This window comes from Rhinoderma darwinii, unplaced genomic scaffold (assembly GCF_050947455.1).
Source record: "Rhinoderma darwinii isolate aRhiDar2 unplaced genomic scaffold, aRhiDar2.hap1 Scaffold_41, whole genome shotgun sequence".
NCBI lineage: Eukaryota > Metazoa > Chordata > Amphibia > Anura > Rhinodermatidae > Rhinoderma > Rhinoderma darwinii.
Genome location: NW_027463673.1, coordinates 136285 through 157929, shown reverse-complemented (window position 1 = coordinate 157929; position 21645 = coordinate 136285). Strand labels below are relative to the sequence as shown.

General features: G+C 50.9%; 1 protein-coding gene across 1 annotated transcript in view; it reads left to right on the top strand.

Annotated features, from left to right (window-relative positions):
• Nucleotides 1-95: 95 nt before the first annotated feature.
• The window catches only part of ERCC2 (ERCC excision repair 2, TFIIH core complex helicase subunit), a 43401-nt gene continuing 21851 nt past the window's right edge, over nucleotides 96-21645 (top strand). Inside the window, exons 1-19 of the mRNA XM_075848466.1 lie at nucleotides 96-193; nucleotides 984-1046; nucleotides 1124-1237; nucleotides 1308-1424; nucleotides 1500-1616; nucleotides 1702-1825; nucleotides 1900-1996; nucleotides 3732-3865; nucleotides 4026-4194; nucleotides 4989-5107; nucleotides 5184-5253; nucleotides 5500-5569; nucleotides 5648-5749; nucleotides 5844-5907; nucleotides 5976-6097; nucleotides 10845-10937; nucleotides 11005-11077; nucleotides 11760-11830; nucleotides 11916-12059. Of these exons, the coding sequence (XP_075704581.1) occupies nucleotides 134-193; nucleotides 984-1046; nucleotides 1124-1237; nucleotides 1308-1424; nucleotides 1500-1616; nucleotides 1702-1825; nucleotides 1900-1996; nucleotides 3732-3865; nucleotides 4026-4194; nucleotides 4989-5107; nucleotides 5184-5253; nucleotides 5500-5569; nucleotides 5648-5749; nucleotides 5844-5907; nucleotides 5976-6097; nucleotides 10845-10937; nucleotides 11005-11077; nucleotides 11760-11830; nucleotides 11916-12059 (1923 nt within the window). The 5' untranslated portion in view covers nucleotides 96-133. The remainder of the gene's footprint in view (nucleotides 194-983; nucleotides 1047-1123; nucleotides 1238-1307; nucleotides 1425-1499; nucleotides 1617-1701; nucleotides 1826-1899; nucleotides 1997-3731; nucleotides 3866-4025; nucleotides 4195-4988; nucleotides 5108-5183; nucleotides 5254-5499; nucleotides 5570-5647; nucleotides 5750-5843; nucleotides 5908-5975; nucleotides 6098-10844; nucleotides 10938-11004; nucleotides 11078-11759; nucleotides 11831-11915; nucleotides 12060-21645) is intronic.

Here is a 21645-nt window from a genome sequence, read left to right as displayed (position 1 = left end):
GTGATTGTTGGTATTTATGATGATGAAGGTGATTGGGGATTTTTTCTGTCTCCTCTCTGGGTTGAGTATCAATGATGGGGGCGCAGTCCTCACTTGTCCTGTGTTTCGGTGGCAGGGTCATGGAGTACTGGAGATGCCATCGGGGACTGGAAAGACGGTGTCGTTGCTGTCACTGATTGTGGCCTATCAAAGAGTGAGTGTCTGCGGCTTACACTGATCTTCTCATAGTAGCGTATGATGAGCCGTGTTGCAGCCGGAGGCTTTGCTACCCCCTCCTCCATCACTGTGTTCTCTGTCCATTGACCTATCCCTCTCCCTCTTTACAACCTCTGACCCCCCCCCCCCACCAGAACTTCCCCCATAATGCATCTGTTCTCTGGAATACTTTTTCTTAACCATCCGACTTGATGATCCGTGCTGTCGGCACCCCCCTTTATACCTCATTTCCGGCTCCTCATCGCAGGTCTACCTCCTGTCTCAGTCCTTCACTTATCAGTGGTTCCTAAACTTCTTCAGGCAAGGAAACCCAAACCAGCTGGAAACTCCACTGCGCAACCTCCACCTGTTGTCCATACGGAGACCTCCCTTACGTGGACTGCAGTTTGACACCGTATGGACGACACGTCAACTTTCAGCCAAAAATCATGGACCTATTCCCCAGCCCTTTTTATTGGGTTAACGCCCCCCAGTCCAATGCCTGAATAGTGCACGTGACCCCAATAGACGGCAGCACTGAGCTGCACGCTGTGTGTGTGGGGGGGGGGGGGAGACGCGTGCTGCTGCAGGAACGGGGGGAACCATGCAAAACTCAGATAGACCCCCCCCCCCCACCCGTTGACGCTGCAGCCTCGTTCACACTGAACTTTGCACAAACAAGCCGCCATTACTGGGAATCAGGCCGCACCACAGAGACATCGTCCATTGGATGAATGTAACACGTGACAGGTGAGATATCCCCGTCACCTGCCTTTATTATTTTCTAGATAAACCCTCTGGAAGTGACGAAGCTGATCTACTGCTCACGGACTGTTCCGGAGATCGAGAAGGTGGGATTCCGTGCCGCCCGCCGCCGTGCCTGCGTAGTAATGAGAGTCTCGCTGATCACATGTCACTGTTCGTGCAGGTGGTGGAGGAGCTCCGGAAGCTGACTGACTACATACAGGCCCAGACTGGGGACAAGCTCAACTTTTTGGCTTTGGCGCTGAGCTCCAGACGTAATTTGTGTGTGAACCCGGAGGTGGGTCCGTGGTCCTGGGCGCCGCTGTCCTGTCTCCTTGTTACTCCATGTCCTTGTCTTGTCGTCTTAGGTCAGCGCTCTCCGCTTTGGTAAGGAGATCGATGGCCGATGCCACAGTCTTACAGCTTCCTTTGTGAGAGCACAGAGGCAGAGAGACCCCAGCATCCCCTCATGTCGCTTCTACGAGGTAATCTAGAGATTGTGTAAGGCCGGAATTGGCAGGGGATGGAGAATCTGCTCACATTTACCTATCCCCCTCCAGGAGTTTGATGTGATCGGCCGGGAAACGTCTCTTCCTCCTGGGATTTACAATCTTGATGACCTCCGGACTGTGGGGAGGCAGCGCGGCTGGTGTCCATATTACCTCGCCCGCCATGCTGTGAGTGTCTGGTTCAGGGCTCGTGCTGCCCCTTCCTGACCTCTGCTGGTTGTTCTCATCTGGTGTTTCTGTGTTCCCCCCCCAGCTATCTCAGTGTAACGTCATCGTGTACAGCTATCATTATCTTCTGGACCCCAAAATTGCTGACCTGGTGTCCCGGGAGCTGGCCAAGAAATCTGTTGTTGTGTTTGATGAGGCTCATAACATTGGTGAGTGACTGGATCTTCTCCCATTTATCTTTCCCTGCGTCACCTTCATTATAACCTTCCTGCCTCCTCTGTAGATAACGTCTGCATCGACTCCATGAGTGTCACCATTACACGCCGAACCCTGGAGCGCTGCCAGAACAACATCGACACCCTAAACACTGCCATCCAAAAGTGAGGAGATGAGCGACACAGTGCATGCTGGGAAATAGGCAGGAAAAATAACAGAGGGGATGAGGGGTATGGAGGGAGGAGAATGGAGGGAGGCGAGGAGGAGGATAATGGAGGAAGGCGAGGAGGAGGAGAATGGAGGGAGGCGAGGAGGAGGAGAATGGAGGGAGGCGAGGAGGAGGAGAATGGAGGGAGGCGAGGAGGAGGAGAATGGAGGGAGGCGAGGAGGAGGAGAATGGAGGGAGGCGAGGAGGAGGAGAATGGAGGGAGGCGAGGAGGAGGAGAATGGAGGGAGGCGAGGAGGAGGAGAATGGAGGGAGGCGAGGAGGAGGAGAATGGAGGGAGGCGAGGAGGAGGAGAATGGAGGGAGGCGAGGAGGAGGAGAATGGAGGGAGGCGAGGAGGAGGAGAATGGAGGGAGGCGAGGAGGAGGAGAATGGAGGGAGGCGAGGAGGAGGAGAATGGAGGGAGGCGAGGAGGAGGAGAATGGAGGGAGGCGAGGAGGGGGAGAATGGAGGGAGGCGAGGAGGAGGAGAATGGAGGGAGGCGAGGAGGAGGAGAATGGAGGGAGGCGAGGAGGAGGAGAATGGAGGGAGGCGAGGAGGAGGAGAATGGAGGGAGGCGAGGAGGGGGAGAATGGAGGGAGGCGAGGAGGAGGAGGAGAATGGAGGGAGGCGAGGAGGAGGAGGAGAATGGAGGGAGGCGAGGAGGAGGAGGAGAATGGAGGGAGGCGAGGAGGAGGAGGAGAATGGAGGGAGGCGAGGAGGAGGAGGAGAATGGAGGGAGGCGAGGAGGAGGAGGAGAATGGAGGGAGGCGAGGAGGAGGAGGAGAATGGAGGGAGGCGAGGAGGAGGAGGAGAATGGAGGGAGGCGAGGAGGAGAATGGAGGGAGGCGAGGAGGAGAATGGAGGGAGGCGAGGAGGAGGAGGAGGAGAATGGAGGAGGAGAATGGAGGGAGGCGAGGGGGAGGAGAATGGAGGGAGGCGAGGGGGAGGAGAATGGAGGGAGGCGAGGGGGAGGAGAATGGAGGGAGGCGAGGGGGAGGAGAATGGAGGGAGGCGAGGGGGAGGAGAATGGAGGGAGGCGAGGGGGAGGAGAATGGAGGGAGGCGAGGGGGAGGAGAATGGAGGGAGGCGAGGGGGAGGAGAATGGAGGGAGGCGAGGGGGAGGAGAATGGAGGGAGGCGAGGGGGAGGAGAATGGAGGGAGGCGAGGGGGAGGAGAATGGAGGGAGGCGAGGGGGAGGAGAATGGAGGAGAATGGAGGGAGGCGAGGGGGAGGAGAATGGAGGAGAATGGAGGGAGGCTAGGAGGAGGAGGAGGGAGGGAGGCGAGGAGGAGGAGGAGGAGGAGGAGGAGGAGGAGGGAGGGAGGCGAGGAGGAGGAGGAGGAAGAGAATGGAGGGAGGCGGCGAGGAGGAGGAGGAAGAGAATGGAGGGAGGCGGCGAGGAGGAGGAGGAGAATGGAGGGAGGCGGCGAGGAGGAGGAGGAGAATGGAGGGAGGCGAGGAGGAGGAGAATGGAGGGAGGCGAGGAGGAGGAGGAGAATGGAGGGAGGCGAGGAGGAGGAGGAGAATGGAGGGAGGCGAGGAGGATGGAGGGAGGCGAGGAGGAGGAGGATGGAGGGAGGCGAGGAGAGGATAATGGGGGATTGAGTGAGACACGGTGTATAGGGGGATTGATCCTATGACTGTAGGGGTCCTGTAATGAGGGGTTACTCTGAATCCCTTCTTCGTTTTCAGGATTAAGGAAACTGATGAGCAGAAACTCAAGCAAGAATACGCCCGATTGGTGGAGGGTTTGCGCGAAGCTACAGTTGCCCGTGAGACGGATGTTTACCTAGCAAATCCTGTGTTACCTGATGAGATCCTGAAAGGTGAGACGGGGCAGGGGTGACTCCATGTATATCGTGATATGTACAGTAGGACTGTATCATCCTCCCCTTCCCAGATCTCCCCTACTGATCTATATGCGCAGTGTAATACTAGACAAATGAGGAACCTCCTAACACACAAATCACTCTCGTTTTCTCACAGAGGCCGTTCCAGGCTGTATCCGCAACGCTTTGCACTTCCTGGGCTTTTTGCGGCGTTTAGTCGGCTATGTGAAGTCTCGTCTGCGTTCAGGACATGTGACCCAGGAAGGCCCAGCGGCCTTTCTGCGCGACCTTTATGAAAAAGTTTGCATTGAACGGAAGCCGATGAGGTGAGTGGGTCCTTTGTGTCATTTAAATCTGCAGCATCAGATCCAAGCTCCCGGCACCGGAGAATGACTTTATAGTAAGTGAAGGTCGAGGGGAACGCTTAACTTAATGATGTCTGGGAGCAGAAAAGATTCCTGGACATCTCCATATAATGTCAGGCTGTTGTCCTGTGTCTGACCTGTTATTAATGATCCTCCTGGGAGTGGCCTCCTCCTCTGCTCCATCCCCTCCCCCCCCATATAATGTCAGGCTGTTGTCCTGTGACTGACCCATGTTATAGACGATCCTCCTGGGTGTGGTCTCCTCCTATCCTCTTCTCCATCCCCTCCCCCCATATAATGTCAGGCTGTTGTCCTGTGATTGACCCATGTTATAGACGATCCTCCTGGGTGTGACCTCCTCCTGTCCTCTTCTCCATCCTCCCCCCATATAATGTCAGGCTGTTGTCCTGTGACTGACCCATGTTATAGACGATCCTCCTGGGTGTGGTCTCCTATCCTCTTCTCCATCCCCTCTCCCCATATAATGTCAGGCTGTTGTCCTGTGACTGACCTGTTATTAATGATCCTCCTGGGAGTGACCTCCTCTGCTCCATCCCCTCCCCCCCATATAATGTCAGGCTGTTGTCCTGTGACTGACCCATGTTATAGACGATCCTCCTGGGTGTGACCTCCTCCTGTCCTCTTCTCCATCCCCTCCCCCCATATGTCAGGCTGTTGTCCTGTGACTGACCCATGTTATAGACGATCCTCCTGGGTGTGGTCTCCGCCTGTCAGCTCTGCTGCATGTGTTGTAGGTTCTGCGCGGAGAGGCTGCGCTCCCTCACTCGGACCCTGGAGATCGCAGACATCACAGACCTGTCTCCTCTTACTCTCATCACCAACTTTGCCACATTGGTCAGCACATACACGAAAGGTGAGTCGGTGTGAGTTCCCCCACCTTTGAGTTCTGCCTTGTCAGTGTTCCTGACTTTCAGCCTCTTTTCCCGCAGGTTTCATGATCATCATTGAGCCATTTGAAGACCGGACGCCATCCATTAGTAATCCCGTGTTACACTTCAGGTGACCCCCAGCCCCTCCTTATGGAAGATCTGCTGCCTCAGGTTCAGTGTGAGGCGCGGGGCACTGCTGGGGGGGATACTTCTCTTCTGTGGGGGGTAATGGGCTCACCGTTACCTCGTGTGTCCTCCGGTCTGAGCTTCTTCCAGGTCACAGGTCCCCCCATAATGTTGGCAGGCAATGGGTGGGGGTTCTCCTATGTCAGACACGAGGCAGATCATCTCTCACGTTGTCCCTTCTCTCCCGCAGCTGTCTGGACTCCTCGCTCGCTATTAAGCCGGTGTTCCAGAGGTTTCAGTCCGTCATCATCACATCTGGGGTATGAGGCAGGCATGTTCCTCGCTCCCCTCCGCACCCCCAGCCATATGTATCCTCACCTGCTACGTGTCTCCCACAGACTCTCTCCCCATTGGACATCTACCCCAAAATCCTGGACTTCCGACCTGTAACCATGGCAACATTCACCATGACACTAGCCCGGGTCTGTCTGTGTCCAATGGTAAGAAGCATTTGTCATGTGACAAGGGGAGGGGCTTCTGATAAACGTGGCAATCACCACGTATTCAGTCTGAACGCCGGTACGTTCTCTACAGGTTGTCGCCCGCGGAAACGACCAAGTAGCAATGAGCTCCAAGTTTGAGACGAGGGAAGATCTGGGTAAGCGATTGCGTCCTGTGTGGCCCCATGGTCTCCCTGTATCATGTGACTGACCTCTGACTCCACAGCCGTCATGCGGAACTATGGGAACCTTCTCCTGGAGATGTCGGCCGTCGTTCCAGACGGGATTGTGGGATTCTTTACCAGTTACCAGTATATGGAAAACATTGTGGCTTCATGGTATGAGCAGGTACGTCTCCTCTGTACTACACAACCTCGGGGGTCAGGAGGAAGAAATCCCGGGCCAGAGACCCGTCCACAGTGATCTAGAAAGCGTAACGTAATATTATTACACTACAGAAAGAGGTCCAGGACCGAACGTGAATTCACCATAACCACTGCCTCACAGACCGATCCATAGTGTGACTGCTCTTACAGTAGAGGTTCCATAGTGTGACTGCTCTTACAGTAGAGGTTCCATAGTGTGACTGATCTTACAGTAGAGGTTCCATAGTGTGACTGCTCTTACAGTAGAGGCTCCATAGTGTGACTGATCTTACAGTAGAGGTTCCATAGTGTGACTGCTCTTACAGTAGAGGTTCCATAGTGTGACTGATCTTACAGTAGAGGTTCCATAGTGTGACTGCTCTTACAGTAGAGGTTCCATAGTGTGACTGCTCTTACAGTAGAGGTTCCATAGTGGGACCGATCTTACAGTAGAGGTTCCATAGTGTGACTGATCTTACAGTAGAGGTTCCATAGTGTGACTGATCTTACAGTAGAGGCTCCATAGTGTGACTGATCTTACAGTAGAGGTTCCATAGTGTGACTGATCTTACAGTAGAGGTTCCATAGTGTGACTGATCTTACAGTAGAGGCTCCATAGTGTGACTGCTCTTACAGTAGAGGTTCCATAGTGTGACTGCTCTTACAGTAGAGGCTCCATAGTGTGACTGTTCTTACAGTAGAGGCTCCATAGTGTGACTGTTCTTACAGTAGAGGTTCCATAGTGTGACTGCTCTTACAGTAGAGGTTTCATAGTGTGACTGCTATTACAGTAGAGGGTCCATAGTGTGACTGCTCTTACAGTAAAGGTTCCATAGTGTGACTGATCTTACAGTAGAGGTTCCATAGTGTGACTGCTCTTACAGTAGAGGCTCCATAGTGTGACTGCTCTTACAGTAGAGGCTCCATAGTGTGACTGCTCTTACAGTAGAGGTTCCATAGTGTGACTGATCTTACAGTAGAGGCTCCATAGTGTGACTGCTCTTACAGTAGAGGCTCCATAGTGTGACTGCTCTTACAGTAGAGGTTCCATAGTGTGACTGCTCTTACAGTAGAGGTTCCATAGTGTGACTGATCTTACAGTAGAGGTTCCATAGTGTGACTGATCTTACAGCAGAGGCTCCATAGTGTGACTGATCTTACAGTAGAGGTTCCATAGTGTGACTTCTCTTACAGTAGAGGCTCCATAGTGTGACTGATCTTACAGTAGAGGTTCCATAGTGTGACTGCTCTTACAGTAGAGGTTCCATAGTGTGACTGATCTTACAGTAGAGGCTCCATAGTGTGACCGCTCTTACAGTAGAGGTTCCATAGTGTGACTGCTCTTACAGTAGAGGCTCCATAGTGTGACTGATCTTACAGTAGAGGCTCCATAGTGTGACTGATCTTACAGTAGAGGCTCCATAGTGTGACTGATCTTACAGTAGAGGTTCCATGGTGTGACTGCTCTTACAGTAGAGGCTCCATAGTGTGACTGCTCTTACAGTAGAGGTTCCATAGTGTGACTGATCTTACAGTAGAGGGTCCATAGTGTGACTGATCTTACAGCAGAGGCTCCATAGTGTGACTGCTCTTACAGTAGAGGTTCCATAGTGTGACTGATCTTACAGTAGAGGGTCCATAGTGTGACTGATCTTACAGTAGAGGTTCCATAGTGTGACTGCTCTTACAGTAGAGGTTCCATAGTGTGACCGATCTTACAGTAGAGGCTCCATAGTGTGACTGATCTTACAGTAGAGGGTTCCATAGTGTGAATGCTCTTACAGTAGAGGTTCCATAGTGTGACTGATCTTACAGTAGAGGCTCCATAGTGTGACCGCTCTTACAGTAGTGGCTCCATAGTGTGACTGCTCTTACAGTAGAGGCTACATAGTGTGACTGATCTTACAGCAGAGGCTCCATAGTGTGACTGCTCTTACAGTAGAGGCTCCATAGTGTGACTCATCTTACAGTAGAGGTTCCATAGTGTGACTGCTCTTACAGTAGAGGCTATATAGTGTGACCGCTCTTACAGTAGAGGCTCCATAGTGTGACCGCTCTTACAGTAGAGGCTCCATAGTGTGACCGCTCTTACAGTAGAGGTTCCATAGTGTGACCGCTCTTACAGTAGAGGTTCCATAGTGTGACCGCTCTTACAGTAGAGGTTCCATAGTGTGACTGCTCTTACAGTAGAGGCTCCATAGTGTGACTGCTCTTACAGTAGAGGTTCCATAGTGTGACCGCTCTTACAGTAGAGGTTCCATAGTGTGACTGCTCTTACAGTAGAGGTTCCATAGTGTGACTGCTCTTACAGTAGAGGCTCCATAGTGTGACTGCTCTTACAGTAGAGGTTCCATAGTGTGACCGCTCTTACAGTAGAGGCTCCATAGTGTGACCGATCTTACAGTAGAGGGTCCATAGTGTGACTGATCTTACAGTAGAGGTTCCATAGTGTGACCGCTCTTACAGTAGAGGCTCCATAGTGTGACCGATCTTACAGTAGAGGGTCCATAGTGTGACTGCTCTTACAGTAGAGGCTCCATAGTGTGACTGATCTTACAGTAGAGGTTCCATAGTGTGACTGATCTTACAGTAGAGGTTCCATAGTGTGACCGCTCTTACAGTAGAGGTTCCATAGTGTGACCGCTCTTACAGTAGAGGGTCCATAGTGTGACTGCTCTTACAGTAGAGGTTCCATAGTGTGACCGTTCTTACACTAGAGGCTCCATAGTGTGACCGCTCTTACAGTAGAGGTTCCATAGTGTGACGGCTCTTACAGTAGAGGCTCCATAGTGTGACTGCTCTTACAGTAGAGGTTCCATAGTGTGACTGCTCTTACAGTAGAGGCTCCATAGTGTGACTGATCTTACAGTAGAGGTTCCATAGTGTGACTGCTCTTACAGTAGAGGTTCCATAGTGTGACCGCTCTTACAGTAGAGGTTCCATAGTGTGACCGATCTTACAGTAGAGGTTCCATAGTGTGACTGATCTTACAGTAGAGGTTCCATAGTGTGACTGCTCTTACAGTAGAGGCTCCATAGTGTGACTGATCTTACAGTAGAGGCTCCATAGTGTGACCGATCTTACAGTAGAGGTTCCATAGTGTGACCGATCTTACAGTAGAGGCTCCATAGTGTGACCGCTCTTACAGTAGAGGTTCCATAGTGTGACCGCTCTTACAGTAGAGGCTCCATAGTGTGACTGATCTTACAGTAGAGGCTCCATAGTGTGACTGATCTTACAGTAGAGGTTCCATAGTGTGACTGATCTTACAGTAGAGGCTCCATAGTGTGACCGCTCTTACAGTAGAGGCTCCATAGTGTGACTGCTCTTACAGTAGAGGTTCCATAGTGTGACTGCTCTTACAGTAGAGGTTCCATAGTGTGACTGCTCTTACAGTAGAGGTTCCATAGTGTGACTGCTCTTACAGTAGAGGTTCCATAGTGTGACTGCTCTTACAGTAGAGGTTCCATAGTGTGACTGCTCTTACAGTAGAGGTTCCATAGTGTGACTGCTCTTACAGTAGAGGCTCCATAGTGTGACTGCTCTTACAGTAGAGGTTCCATAGTGTGACTGCTCTTACAGTAGAGGTTCCATAGTGTGACTGCTCTTACAGTAGAGGTTCCATAGTGTGACCGATCTTACAGTAGAGGCTCCATAGTGTGACTGCTCTTACAGTAGAGGTTCCATAGTGTGACCGATCTTACAGTAGAGGCTCCATAGTGTGACAGCTCTTACAGTAGAGGCTCCATAGTGTGGCTGCTCTTACAGTAGAGGGTTCCATAGTGTGACTGATCTTACAGTAGAGGCGCCATAGTGTGTGACTGCTCTTACAGTAGAGGGTCCATAGAGTGACTGATCTTACAGTAGAGGGTCCATAGTGTGACTGCTCTTACAGTAGAGGTTCCATAGTGTGACTGCTCTTACAGTAGAGGCTCCATAGTGTGACTGATCTTACAGTAGAGGTTCCATAGTGTGACTGCTCTTACAGTAGAGGTTCCATAGTGTGACTGATCTTACAGTAGAGGTTCCATAGTGTGACTGCTCTTACAGTAGAGGCTCCATAGTGTGACTGCTCTTACAGTAGAGGTTCCATAGTGTGACCGCTCTTAGAGTAGAGGTTCCATAGTGTGACTGCTCTTACAGTAGAGGTTCCATAGTGTGACTGATCTTACAGCAGAGGCTCCATAGTGTGACTGCTCTTACAGTAGAGGTTCCATAGTGTGACTGCTCTTACAGTAGAGGCTCCATAGTGTGACCGCTCTTACAGTAGAGGTTCCATAGTGTGACCGCTCTTACAGTAGAGGTTCCATAGTGTGACTGATCTTACAGTAGAGGTTCCATAGTGTGACCGCTCTTACAGTAGAGGTTCCATAGTGTGACTGATCTTACAGTAGAGGCTCCATAGTGTGACTGCTCTTACAGTAGAGGCTCCATAGTGTGACTGATCTTACAGTAGAGGGTCCATAGTGTGATTGCGCTCCTCTCCTCTACACCGCTCCAGCTCTGCTATGTCTTATACACAGGTGATCAGTGCTGTACGCTATATTCCACGTGGTAGATCCGTGGCCTCGTCATTTGCCTTTTTTGATGCCCGCTTTATTCTTATTTGGCTTGGCAGCAGCTGCCTGACACTGAGTTCTGCAGGCTGCTGTCGCTGATATTCCGTGTCAGTGTTACAGCGAGGGGCCGCTATGCTGCATATTCTCACGCTGCGCTTCATGTGCCACCAGGGAATTCTAGAGAACATCCAGAGGAACAAGCTGATATTCATAGAGACCCAGGACGGGGCGGAGACCAGTGTGGCCCTAGAGAAGTATCAGGAGGTGAGTGTGGTCTGGGGGCCCGGGGCCTGGAATAGAACGACCTTCTAACCTTGAGAGTTTTTTTCAGGCCTGTGAGAACGGACGAGGCGCCATCTTACTTTCTGTTGCTCGGGGTAAAGTATCTGAAGGAATAGATTTTGGTGAGTGGCCCCCGGTGTTATTGTGTCATGTGACTGGCCCCCCGGTGTTATTGTGCCCGTGTGTCATGTGAGTGGCCCTCTAGTGTTATTGTGTCATGTGACTGGCCCCCTGGTGTTATTGTGTCATGTGAGTGGCCCCCTGGTGTTATTGTGACCGTGTATCGTGTGTGGCCCCCTGGTATTGTTGTGGCCGTGTGTCATGTGACTGCCCCCCCCGGTGTTATTGTGCCTGTGTGTCATGTGACTGGCCCCCCTGGTATTGTTGTGCCTGTGTGTCATGTGACTGCCCCCCCCGGTGTTATTGTGCCTGTGTGTCATGTGACTGGCCCCCCTGGTATTGTTGTGCCCGTGTGTCATGTGACTGCCCCCCCCGGTGTTATTGTGCCTGTGTGTCATGTGACTGGCCCCCCTGGTATTGTTGTGCCCGTGTGTCATGTGACTGGCCCCCTGGTGTTGTTGTGCCCGTGTGTCATGTGACTGCCACCCTGGTGTTGTTGTGCCCGTGTGTCATGTGACTGCCCCCCCGGTGTTATTGTGCCTGTGTGTCATGTGACTGGCCCCCCTGGTATTGTTGTGCCCGTGTGTCATGTGACTGGCCCCCTGGTGTTGTTGTGCCCGTGTGTCATGTGACTGCCCCCCCCCCCGGTGTTATTGTGACCGCGTGTCCGCTCCTCCCCCACAGTCCACCACTATGGCCGCGCTGTGATCATGTTCGGGGTCCCCTACGTCTACACCCAGAGCCGGATACTGAAGGTTTGTGTCCTGGAGGTGGTTCCTGTGACTCCCCCGTGACTCTTCCATTGCGTGACTTCTCTCCTCGTACGTCTCGTCCTCTCAGGCGCGGCTCCAGTTCCTGCGAGATCAGTTCCACCTGCGGGAGAACGATTTCCTGACGTTTGATGCGATGAGACACGCTGCGCAGTGCGTCGGCCGGGCCATCCGCGGGAAGACGGACTATGGGATCATGCTGTTTGCTGATAAGGTAATGTGGAGTAAAGTGCAGGAGTCCCAAATATCCCCCGATCCCTGACCCACAGCCTTCGGGGTAATGTGGAGATCCCCGCAGTAAGGGAGTCACATATATAATCGTAGTGCTAGAGCCCGACACAGGAACCTGGGGGGCCGCCATCGTGCCTGACCTGGGGGCCGCAGTTTAGAGATTTGTTTTACAGAAGCCACATGGACATTCGAAACCTCATAAAAAAAGTAACTCATTGACTTGTATAGGCGAGTGTAGTGAGCATGCTCTGTGACATGATGTGCAGGGAGGGGATGAGCTGAGATCACTGTGCTGATAGACCCCATCATATATTGACTTGTATAGGAGAGTGTAGTGAGCATGCTCTGTGACATGATGTGCAGGGAGGGGATGAGCTGAGGTCACTGTGCTGGGAGACCCCATCATATATTGACTTGTATAGGAGAGTGTAGTGAGCATGCTCTGTGACATGTACAGAGGTCACTGTGGGGGGAGGGGAGGCTGAGTGGTCCCCATCATCTATCATCAGTGGGGTGATCCTGTCTTCTCTGCCTCCAGGTCTATAATAGAGGTGTTACCTGTCATTGTAACTCCACCCTATTATAATGAGTACACAGCACAACTGAAAAGTGACAGGAAGTGTTGCATTTGTCCGACAGAGTGAAAAATGTGAGATTTCAGAATTCTTTTTAATATAAATAATGTCATAACAGGAAAAAACTATAAAAATTCTCAAAAAACCCCCACAAGCTCCATCACTGCCCCCCCATTGTCAGGCTCCGGACGTCTCTTATGTATATTGCAGTGACTTCTTTGCAGTCCGGCCTCCCTTCCACTGCTCATCAGACTCCATCTTGAATTTTTACCTTCACCTTGCTTTCTTCATGATGCATTAGTGCAGCATCACATGAGTGGGAGGAGCCAGGGAATTCTCTGCCTGCTAGGGAGGACAGTGTGATTCTTCTTCCCTCAATATTCTCCTATATAACAGATTCAAATTATTGAGCCCTGGAGGCTGAGCTGTGATCGTCTCCATTATAACTGTGTGACCGGAGCCGCCTAATCATCAGCAGTAACATTGATAGGGTTTCCTCCCAACCCCCCCCCCCCCCCCTTGGAGAGCCAGTGTGGAAAAGTCCATGTAATGACCTCATACAGGAAGTTCTGGTCACTGTATAAGTGACACACAATTATCCTCAATAAAGTCAATAAGAGGCGGACAGCTGGAGTGAATGGACACGTGGGAAACTCTGGTTTTGGTAGTAGTTTCCCTTTGATTTCACCCATGGCTCATTTTCTGATGGTACCTTCCCCTTTAAGAACTACTCCTGTTTTCCCGCTTCTAGCCAATGTGTAAATGACGCAGACACCGCATAGGACCGAGCCAGTGGCAGGCGAAGCAGCAGTACCGTAGAACTTCAGGTCACTCCTTCTGATCTGTTTTTTTATTTTACATGTGAGCCCGTCAGCCAGCGAGCCCGTCAGTTGAATTAGAACATGACGGTTCGGAACGTCCATTACAATATAATAACTATAAGTTACTGTTTACTAAAGTGTAAGGATCGGCAAAGTGGGAAGAGGAAAGTGTAGGGGGAGGGGAGACGAGTGTAATCGTGATAGGGAATGTTATATCCTGACGTATTTCCATTATTATACAACATTCAGGCCCAATAGGTGGAGCTCTGGACCCCATGTTCTCCAGAACTCCCAAATTGGGGCACATTTAGAGCGGGTTCGGGTTTTCCAATGGCCAATTTGTTGTAATTTAGAAGCCTGATAAGATTTGGTGCCGCAGCGCGACAGCCGGGGATTCTGCGGGTCTCCGTAGTGGAGCGGCTGCCGAGAAGCTTTTCATTCTCTTTCTGTCATGTGATGGACGTTCGGCTTCTGCCTCCAGATATGGTACAAGGACCCCAACAGTCTCAGATGGAGACCCCTCGTGTAGGGCGCGCGGCGCCATCTCGTGAGGACTTTTTACTCGTTCTCTCTTTCAGTCAGATCTTGTAGAACTTCAAATCCATTTTTACAATTGCCGGAGGTCTTTTCCCCAGGCTGTAATGTCGGGACGAGGTGTCGGTTACAAGATGGTGCTTAGGGACCCCATAAGAATCTCACAAAGGCCGCTAACAATGGAGCTGTCTGGGGATTTTCTGGACCACCATTGTGGCTGCCGATCTGAGGAAGAGATGGAAGGGAAGATCTGAGCACAAGTGCCCGACGGCCACCGAGCTGCTCGAAATGACTTCATCAGGAGCGAAAACGTCCCGGACGCCGGAGATGTGCCGAGCCTGGCGGGCGGCCGTACTACATTTTACGGAGATTTAGATTGTTTTAGAATATTTTTGTCCATAAATAACGGGATCTTAAAGGTAAATCTGACGATACAGTTTTCGTTTCTAGATCTAAACGATCCAGGGGCATCCTCAACCACTCCGACACCTAACTCCTGGGACAGCTTTATAATAGAGCAGATAATCCGGCAATCCAATGCCGCTCGCTTCAAGGAGGCCGCCAGCACCCCGTGTGGTAGTCTGGATGTGCGCATTTTCTAGAAGAAGGATGAGAGGATTTTTTTCAGTTGAACAATAAGAGTGCGGGTGGGATTGGCAGAGTCTGGAGGTAATATATTTTGGGGAGTACTGCGGATTTCTCTTGGGATCTACGGCCAATCCACCAGATAAAAGGTATTTTCCCACAAATCCAATAGTTTCATTTTTTGGGAAAGTTCCCTCTAGTTCTTGTTCTATAAAGAGAGCGGATCAAGTGTAATGTTACTCCCAGAAATGTCAATGAGTCCGAGGACCATTTGTACGGTGTAGATGTGGTACGGTAGTAGGTGCGGTGTAGATGTGGTACGGTAGTAGGTGCGGTGTAGATGTGGTACGGTAGTAGGTGCGGTGTAGATGTGGTACGGTAGTAGGTGCGGTGTAGATGTGGTACGGTAGTAGGTGCGGTGTAGATGTGGTACGGTAGTAGGTGCGGTGTAGATGCGGTACGGTAGTAGGTGCGGTGTAGGTGCGGTACGGTAGTAGGTGCGGTGTAGATGCGGTACGGTAGTAGGTGCGGTGTAGATGTGGTACGGTAGTAGGTGCGGTGTAGATGTGGTACGGTAGTAGGTGCGGTGTAGATGTGGTACGGTAGTAGGTGCGGTGTAGATGTGGTGCGGTAGTAGGTGCGGTGTAGATGTGGTGCGGTAGTAGGTGCGGTGTAGATGTGGTGCGGTAGTAGGTGCGGTGTAGATGTGGTGCGGTAGTAGGTGCGGTGTAGATGTGGTGCGGTAGTAGGTGCGGTGTAGATGTGGTACGGTAGTAGGTGCGGTGTAGATGTGGTGCGGTAGTAGGTGCGGTGTAGATGTGGTGCGGTAGTAGGTGCGGTGTAGATGTGGTGCGGTAGTAGGTGCGGTGTAGATGTGGTGCGGTAGTAGGTGCGGTGTAGATGTGGTGCGGTAGTAGGTGCGGTGTAGATGTGGTACGGTAGTAGGTGCGGTGTAGATGTGGTACGGTAGTAGGTGCGGTGTAGATGTGGTACGGTAGTAGGTGCGGTGTAGATGTGGTACGGTAGTAGGTGCGGTGTAGATGTGGTGCGGTAGTAGGTGCGGTGTAGATGTGGTGCGGTAGTAGGTGCGGTGTAGATGTGGTGCGGTAGTAGGTGCGGTGTAGATGTGGTGCGGTAGTAGGTGCGGTGTAGATGTGGTGCGGTAGTAGGTGCGGTGTAGATGTGGTGCGGTAGTAGGTGCGGTGTAGATGTGGTGCGGTAGTAGGTGCGGTGTAGATGTGGTGCGGTAGTAGGTGCGGTGTAGATGTGGTACGGTAGTAGGTGCGGTGTAGATGTGGTACGGTAGTAGGTGCGGTGTAGATGTGGTACGGTAGTAGGTGCGGTGTAGATGTGGTACGGTAGTAGGTGCGGTGTAGATGTGGTACGGTAGTAGGTGCGGTGTAGATGTGGTGTAGATGTGGTACGGTAGTAGGTGCGGTGTAGATGTGGTACGGTAGTAGGTGCGGTGTAGATGTGGTGCGGTGTAGATGTGGTACGGTAGTAGGTGCGGTGTAGATGTGGTACGGTAGTAGGTGCGGTGTAGATGTGGTACGGTAGTAGGTGCGGTGTAGATGTGGTGCGGTAGTAGGTGCGGTGTAGATGTGGTGCGGTAGTAGGTGCGGTGTAGATGTGGTGCGGTAGTAGGTTCGGTGTAGATGTGGTGCGGTGTAGATGTGGTGCGGTAGTAGGTGCGATGTAGATGTGGTACGGTAGTAGGTGCGATGTAGATGTGGTACGGTAGTAGGTGCGATGTAGATGTGGTACGGTAGTAGGTGCGGTGTAGATGTGGTGCGGTGTAGATGTGGTACGGTAGTAGGTGCGGTGTAGATGTGGTACGGTAGTAGGTTCGGTGTAGATGTGGTGCGGTGTAGATGTGGTGCGGTAGTAGGTGCGATGTAGATGTGGTACGGTAGTAGGTGCGATGTAGATGTGGTACGGTAGTAGGTGCGATGTAGATGTGGTACGGTAGTAGGTGCGGTGTAGATGTGGTACGGTAGTAGGTGCGGTGTAGATGTGGTACGGTAGTAGGTGCGGTGTAGATGTGGTACGGTAGTAGGTGCGGTGTAGATGTGGTACGGTAGTAGGTGCGGTGTAGATGTGGTACGGTAGTAGGTGCGGTGTAGATGTGGTACGGTAGTAGGTGCGGTGTAGATTTGGTACGGTAGTAGGTGCGGTGTAGATGTAGTAGGTGCGGTGTAGATGTGGTACGGTAGTAGGTGCGGTGTAGATGTGGTACGGTAGTAGGTGCGGTGTAGATGTGGTACGGTAGTAGGTGCGGTGTAGATGTGGTACGGTAGGTGCGGTGTAGATGTGGTGCGGTAGTAGGTGCGGTGTAGATGTGGTGCGGTAGTAGGTGCGGTGTAGATGTGGTGCGGTGTAGATGTGGTGCGGTAGTAGGTGCGGTGTAGATGTGGTGCGGTAGTAGGTGCGGTGTAGATGTGGTGCGGTAGTAGGTGCGGTGTAGATGTGGTACGGTAGTAGGTGCGGTGTAGATGTGGTGCGGTGTAGATGTGGTACGGTAGTAGGTGCGGTGTAGCTATTGTTCGGTGTAGATGTGGTACGGTAGTAGGTTCGGTGTAGATGTGGTACGGTAGTAGGTGCGGTGTAGATGTGGTACGGTAGTAGGTGCGGTGTAGATGTGGTACGGTAGTAGGTGCGGTGTAGATGTGGTACGGTAGTAGGTGCGGTTTAGATGTGGTACGGTAGTAGGTGCGGTGTAGATGTGGTACGGTAGTAGGTGCGGTGTAGATGTGGTACGGTAGTAGGTGCGGTGTAGATGTGGTACGGTAGTAGGTTCGGTGTAGATGTGGTACGGTAGTAGGTTCGGTGTAGATGTGGTACGGTAGTAGGTTCGGTGTAGATGTGGTACGGTAGAAGGTGCGGTGTAGATGTGGTACATTAGTAGGTGCGGTGTAGCTATTGTTCGGTGTAGATGTGGTACGGTAGTAGGTGCGGTGTAGCTATTGTTCGGTGTAGCTATTCGGTGTAGGTATTCGGTGTAGATATGGTACGGTAGTAGGTACGGTGTAGCTATTGTTCGGTGTAGATGTGGTACGGTAGTAGGTTCGGTGTAGCTATTCGGTGTAGCTATTGTTCGATGTAGATATGGTACAGTAGTAGGTGCGGTGTAGATGTGGTACGGTAGAAGGTGCGGTGTAGCTATTGTTCGGTGTAGATATGGTACGGTGTAGCTATTGTTCGGTGTAGATGTAGTAGGTGCGGTGTAGCTATTCGGTGTAGATGTGGTACAGTAGTAGGTGCGGTGTAGCTATTGTTCGGTGTAGATGTCGTACGGTAGTAGGTTCGGTGTAGCTATTCGGTGTAGCTATTGTTCGGTGTAGATATGGTACAGTAGTAGGTGCTGTGTAGATGTGGTACGGTAGAAGGTGCGGTGTAGATATGGTACAGTGTAGTTATTGTTCGGTGTAGATATTGTACGGTAGTAGGTGCGGTGTAGATGCGGTACGGTAGAAGGTGCGGTGTAGATGCGGTACGGTAGAAGGTGCGGTGTAGATGTGGTACAGTAGTAAGTACGGTGTAGCTATTGTTCGGTGTAGATATGGTACGGTAGCAGTTTCGGTGTATCTATTCGGTGTAGCTATTATTCGGTGTAGATATGGTACAGTAGTAGGTACGGTGTAGCTATTTTTCGGTGTAGATATGGTACGGTAGTAGGTTCAGTGTAGCTATTCGGTGTAGATATGGTACAGTAGTAGGTACGGTGTAGCTATTGTTCGGTGTAGATATGGTACAGTAGTAGGTTCGGTGTAGATATGGTAGTAGGTTCGGTGTAGCTATTGTTCGGTGTAGATATGGTACAGTAGTAGGTTCGGTGTAGATATGGTACGGTAGTAGGTTCGGTGTAGCTATTGTTCGGTGTAGATATGGTACGGTAGTAGGTTTGGTGTAGCTATTGTTCGGTGTAGATATAGTACAGTAGTAGGTTCGGTGTAGATATGGTACGGTAGTAGGTTCGGTGTAGATATGGTACAGTAGTAGGTTCGGTGTAGCTATTCGGTGTAGCTATTGTTCGGTGTAAATATGGTACAGTAGTAGGTTCGGTGTAGATATGGTACGGTAGTAGGTGCGGTGTAGCTATTCGGTGTAGGTATTATTCGGTGTAGATGTGGTACGGTAGAAGGTGCGGTGTAGATGTGGTACAGTAGTAGGTACGGTGTAGCTATTGTTCGGTGTAGATATGGTACGGTAGTAGGTTCGGTGTAGCTATTCGGTGTAGATGTGGTACGGTAGAAGGTGCGGTGTAGATGTGGTACAGTAGTAGGTACGGTGTAGCTATTCGGTGTAGATATGGTACGGTAGTAGGTGCGGTGTAGGTATTATTCGGTGTAGATATGGTACGGTAGTAGGTTCGGTGTAGCTATTGTTCGGTGTAGATATGGTACAGTAGTAGGTTCGGTGTAGCTATTGTTCGGTGTAGATGTGGTAGATATAAGAAGCCTTCCCGTTTTCTGTACTGAGATGGACCATTAATCTTGGCTGATTGGCATAGGTGGAGGAGACTAGTAGTTCTCTGCCGTCCTGTCCGCTGCAGAGCCTGATTTTTCAGGGTGTATAAAGGAGGGGAGAATCGTCTGTCGCGAGCCATGAATTTGGCGTAGAATTTCACATTGTTATTGGATAATGAGATTGACCTATAGCTGGGGCCTCATTTCCTTGTTTTTTCCCCTCTTTGTGGATAATAGATATTTGGGCCGCCAGCGCGCCGCCTGCTAACGCCGGATCACAAACTTCCAGGAGATCTGTGGAGAGTTGTTGTAAGGAGCCAGGAAGCCGCCTGGGCCAGCGCTTTTATTGAGCGCGTACGACTCTCTATAGGTAATAGGGCTCAGGAGGGCAGAAGCGTGACTTGTAAGGGAGCGCAGCCATTTGTCAGTATCTTCCCTCCTAAAGAGGCTCTGTCAGCAGTTCGGACTGATCTCCTTCCTAATCTAGTAGGCGCTTTCATTCTACTGCTTGTTTGGCTTGTTCTTAAAACCATTTTATTTTTGAGCAAGTTCTCAATATTTTAAGATTTTTTTCCTATTTGTCCTTCATGCCCAACTGGGAGTTTTTACTTTTCACCAAGTGGGCCTATAAAGAAGAGTTTTACGCTGACCAGTCGGCCTCATAGACTTCTCTTCATTCCAGCCCAGCTTGATCCACAGCACAGCGTCATCTCACGAGATCCCGCTGTGACATCACTTCATCCCGCGTGCCCTTCACCGGAGCGACGGAACACTGAGCAGACCTCGCCTCCAGCCGCTGCAGATTGGGATGAACGTCCTGGCACGGCTGGCGGCGAGGTCTGCTCAGTCTTCCGTCGCTCCGGTGCAGCAGTTCTCTGCATTAAAGATTATAATCTGGTGACAGAGCCTCTTAAGAAATGGAAATCCACTGCAGGAAATCTGCGTCTGGACCCTCCAGATATTAACCCCTTATTGACCGGGCCTGAAAAGACCTTAATGCCCAGCTGAATTTTACTGTTTTTGCCTCTGCCTTTCAGCAGCCATAACTTTATTTTTTTCGTTGACGTGGCTGTATGTGGCCTTGTTTTATGCGAGAGAAATAGTATTTTTTTTTTCCCCACAGTATGTGGGTTAAAAAAAATTTTTTTTTACGGCGTGAATATAAGAAAAAGTGATTCTCTGCAGTTTTTCTTGTTTCTTTTTTATCCCGTTCACGTTTCACGCTAAATAACCCATTAGATGAATTCTTCAGGTTCTTATGGTCGTCTCGATACCGAATACGTGTAGGTTTTGTTTTTATTTAGTGTAGGGGTAATAATTTATTTTATGCAAAATAATGACTTTTTGGGACTTTTTTTTTATTTTTTTTGTTTTTTTAATCACATCAAGGGATAACTTTATTTATAACTTTATTTTTTACTTGTAATGTATTAGCATACTCCTGTATGCTAATACATTACACTGTGTCACTATGACACAGGCTGCTGACATAGTGTGCCCGAACAGCAGGCAAACGGAACAGACAGCCCTGGGGTCCTTTGTAGGTCCCCAGGACTGACTGCAGAGGGATTCCCCGGTGTTTGATCGCATCACTGGAATCCCTGTGATGCAATCAAAGACGGGAATTCCCTTTGATCATGCCGCGGTCACGGACCGCGGTAATAAAAGGGTTAATCAGCTGGGGTCCGAATGTTTTCCGACCCCAGCTGTGTTCAGGAGGCTCCTCTAGGATCAGGAGCTGTAAGTTACAGCTCCTGCTTAGAGGATGAGCTCACACGAGCACTCATCAGCCTGATCTACAGCGACGCCAAAAGACAGTGGGCGGTCAGGAAGGAGTTAAGCTTTTGACCTGATCCATTTTTAGGCTTTGTCGCCATGGGCGTAGATTCCAGTTTGGGCCGATTGCACGTTTAATCGATTTTTCATCTCCGCTCTTAGATGATCTCTTGGTCGATCTGTTGGTCGATCTGTTGGTCGATCTGTTGGTCGATCTCTTGGTCGATCTCTTGGTCGATCTCTTGGTCGATCTCTTGGTCGATCTCTTGGACGATCTCTTGGACGATCTCTTGGACGATCTGGAGTGGAGGTTTTCTTGTACTTCCCTTCTCAGGTCTAGATCTTGGTTTGTAGGTCCAGCTTGTCCTTGTTTCTTAGCGCTGGGATCCCATCTGATGTAGTGCGGGCGGCCGGGGATGTATCCGGGTTCGCTTGTGGTGTTTGTGCTTTGCGCTACTCATTCAGGCGCCGCTTGTTTCTTTTTTTTTTTTTTTAATCCGTTCAAGTTTATTAAACAAACCGCAACATTGTTACAGGTCATCATCAGATCCTCAAAGACCCAAAATGTGTCGCCATCAAAACAAATCAACCCCCCCCCCCCCCCCCGCAACCCCTCAGCCGTCCTTCTTGCCACAGACTGCCATATAATCTCTCCTTCTCCTCCATAGTCCACCTCCCCCCCCAGACCCTCGTGTGCACCCTCAGTCACACCAACAGATCCAAAGATCACCAACCCCCGAAGAGAAGCCTCCGCTCTCCCCTTGTAGAACGCCTCTACCCCTGCAGAGCATTGCCCAATGTCCCAGTATGAT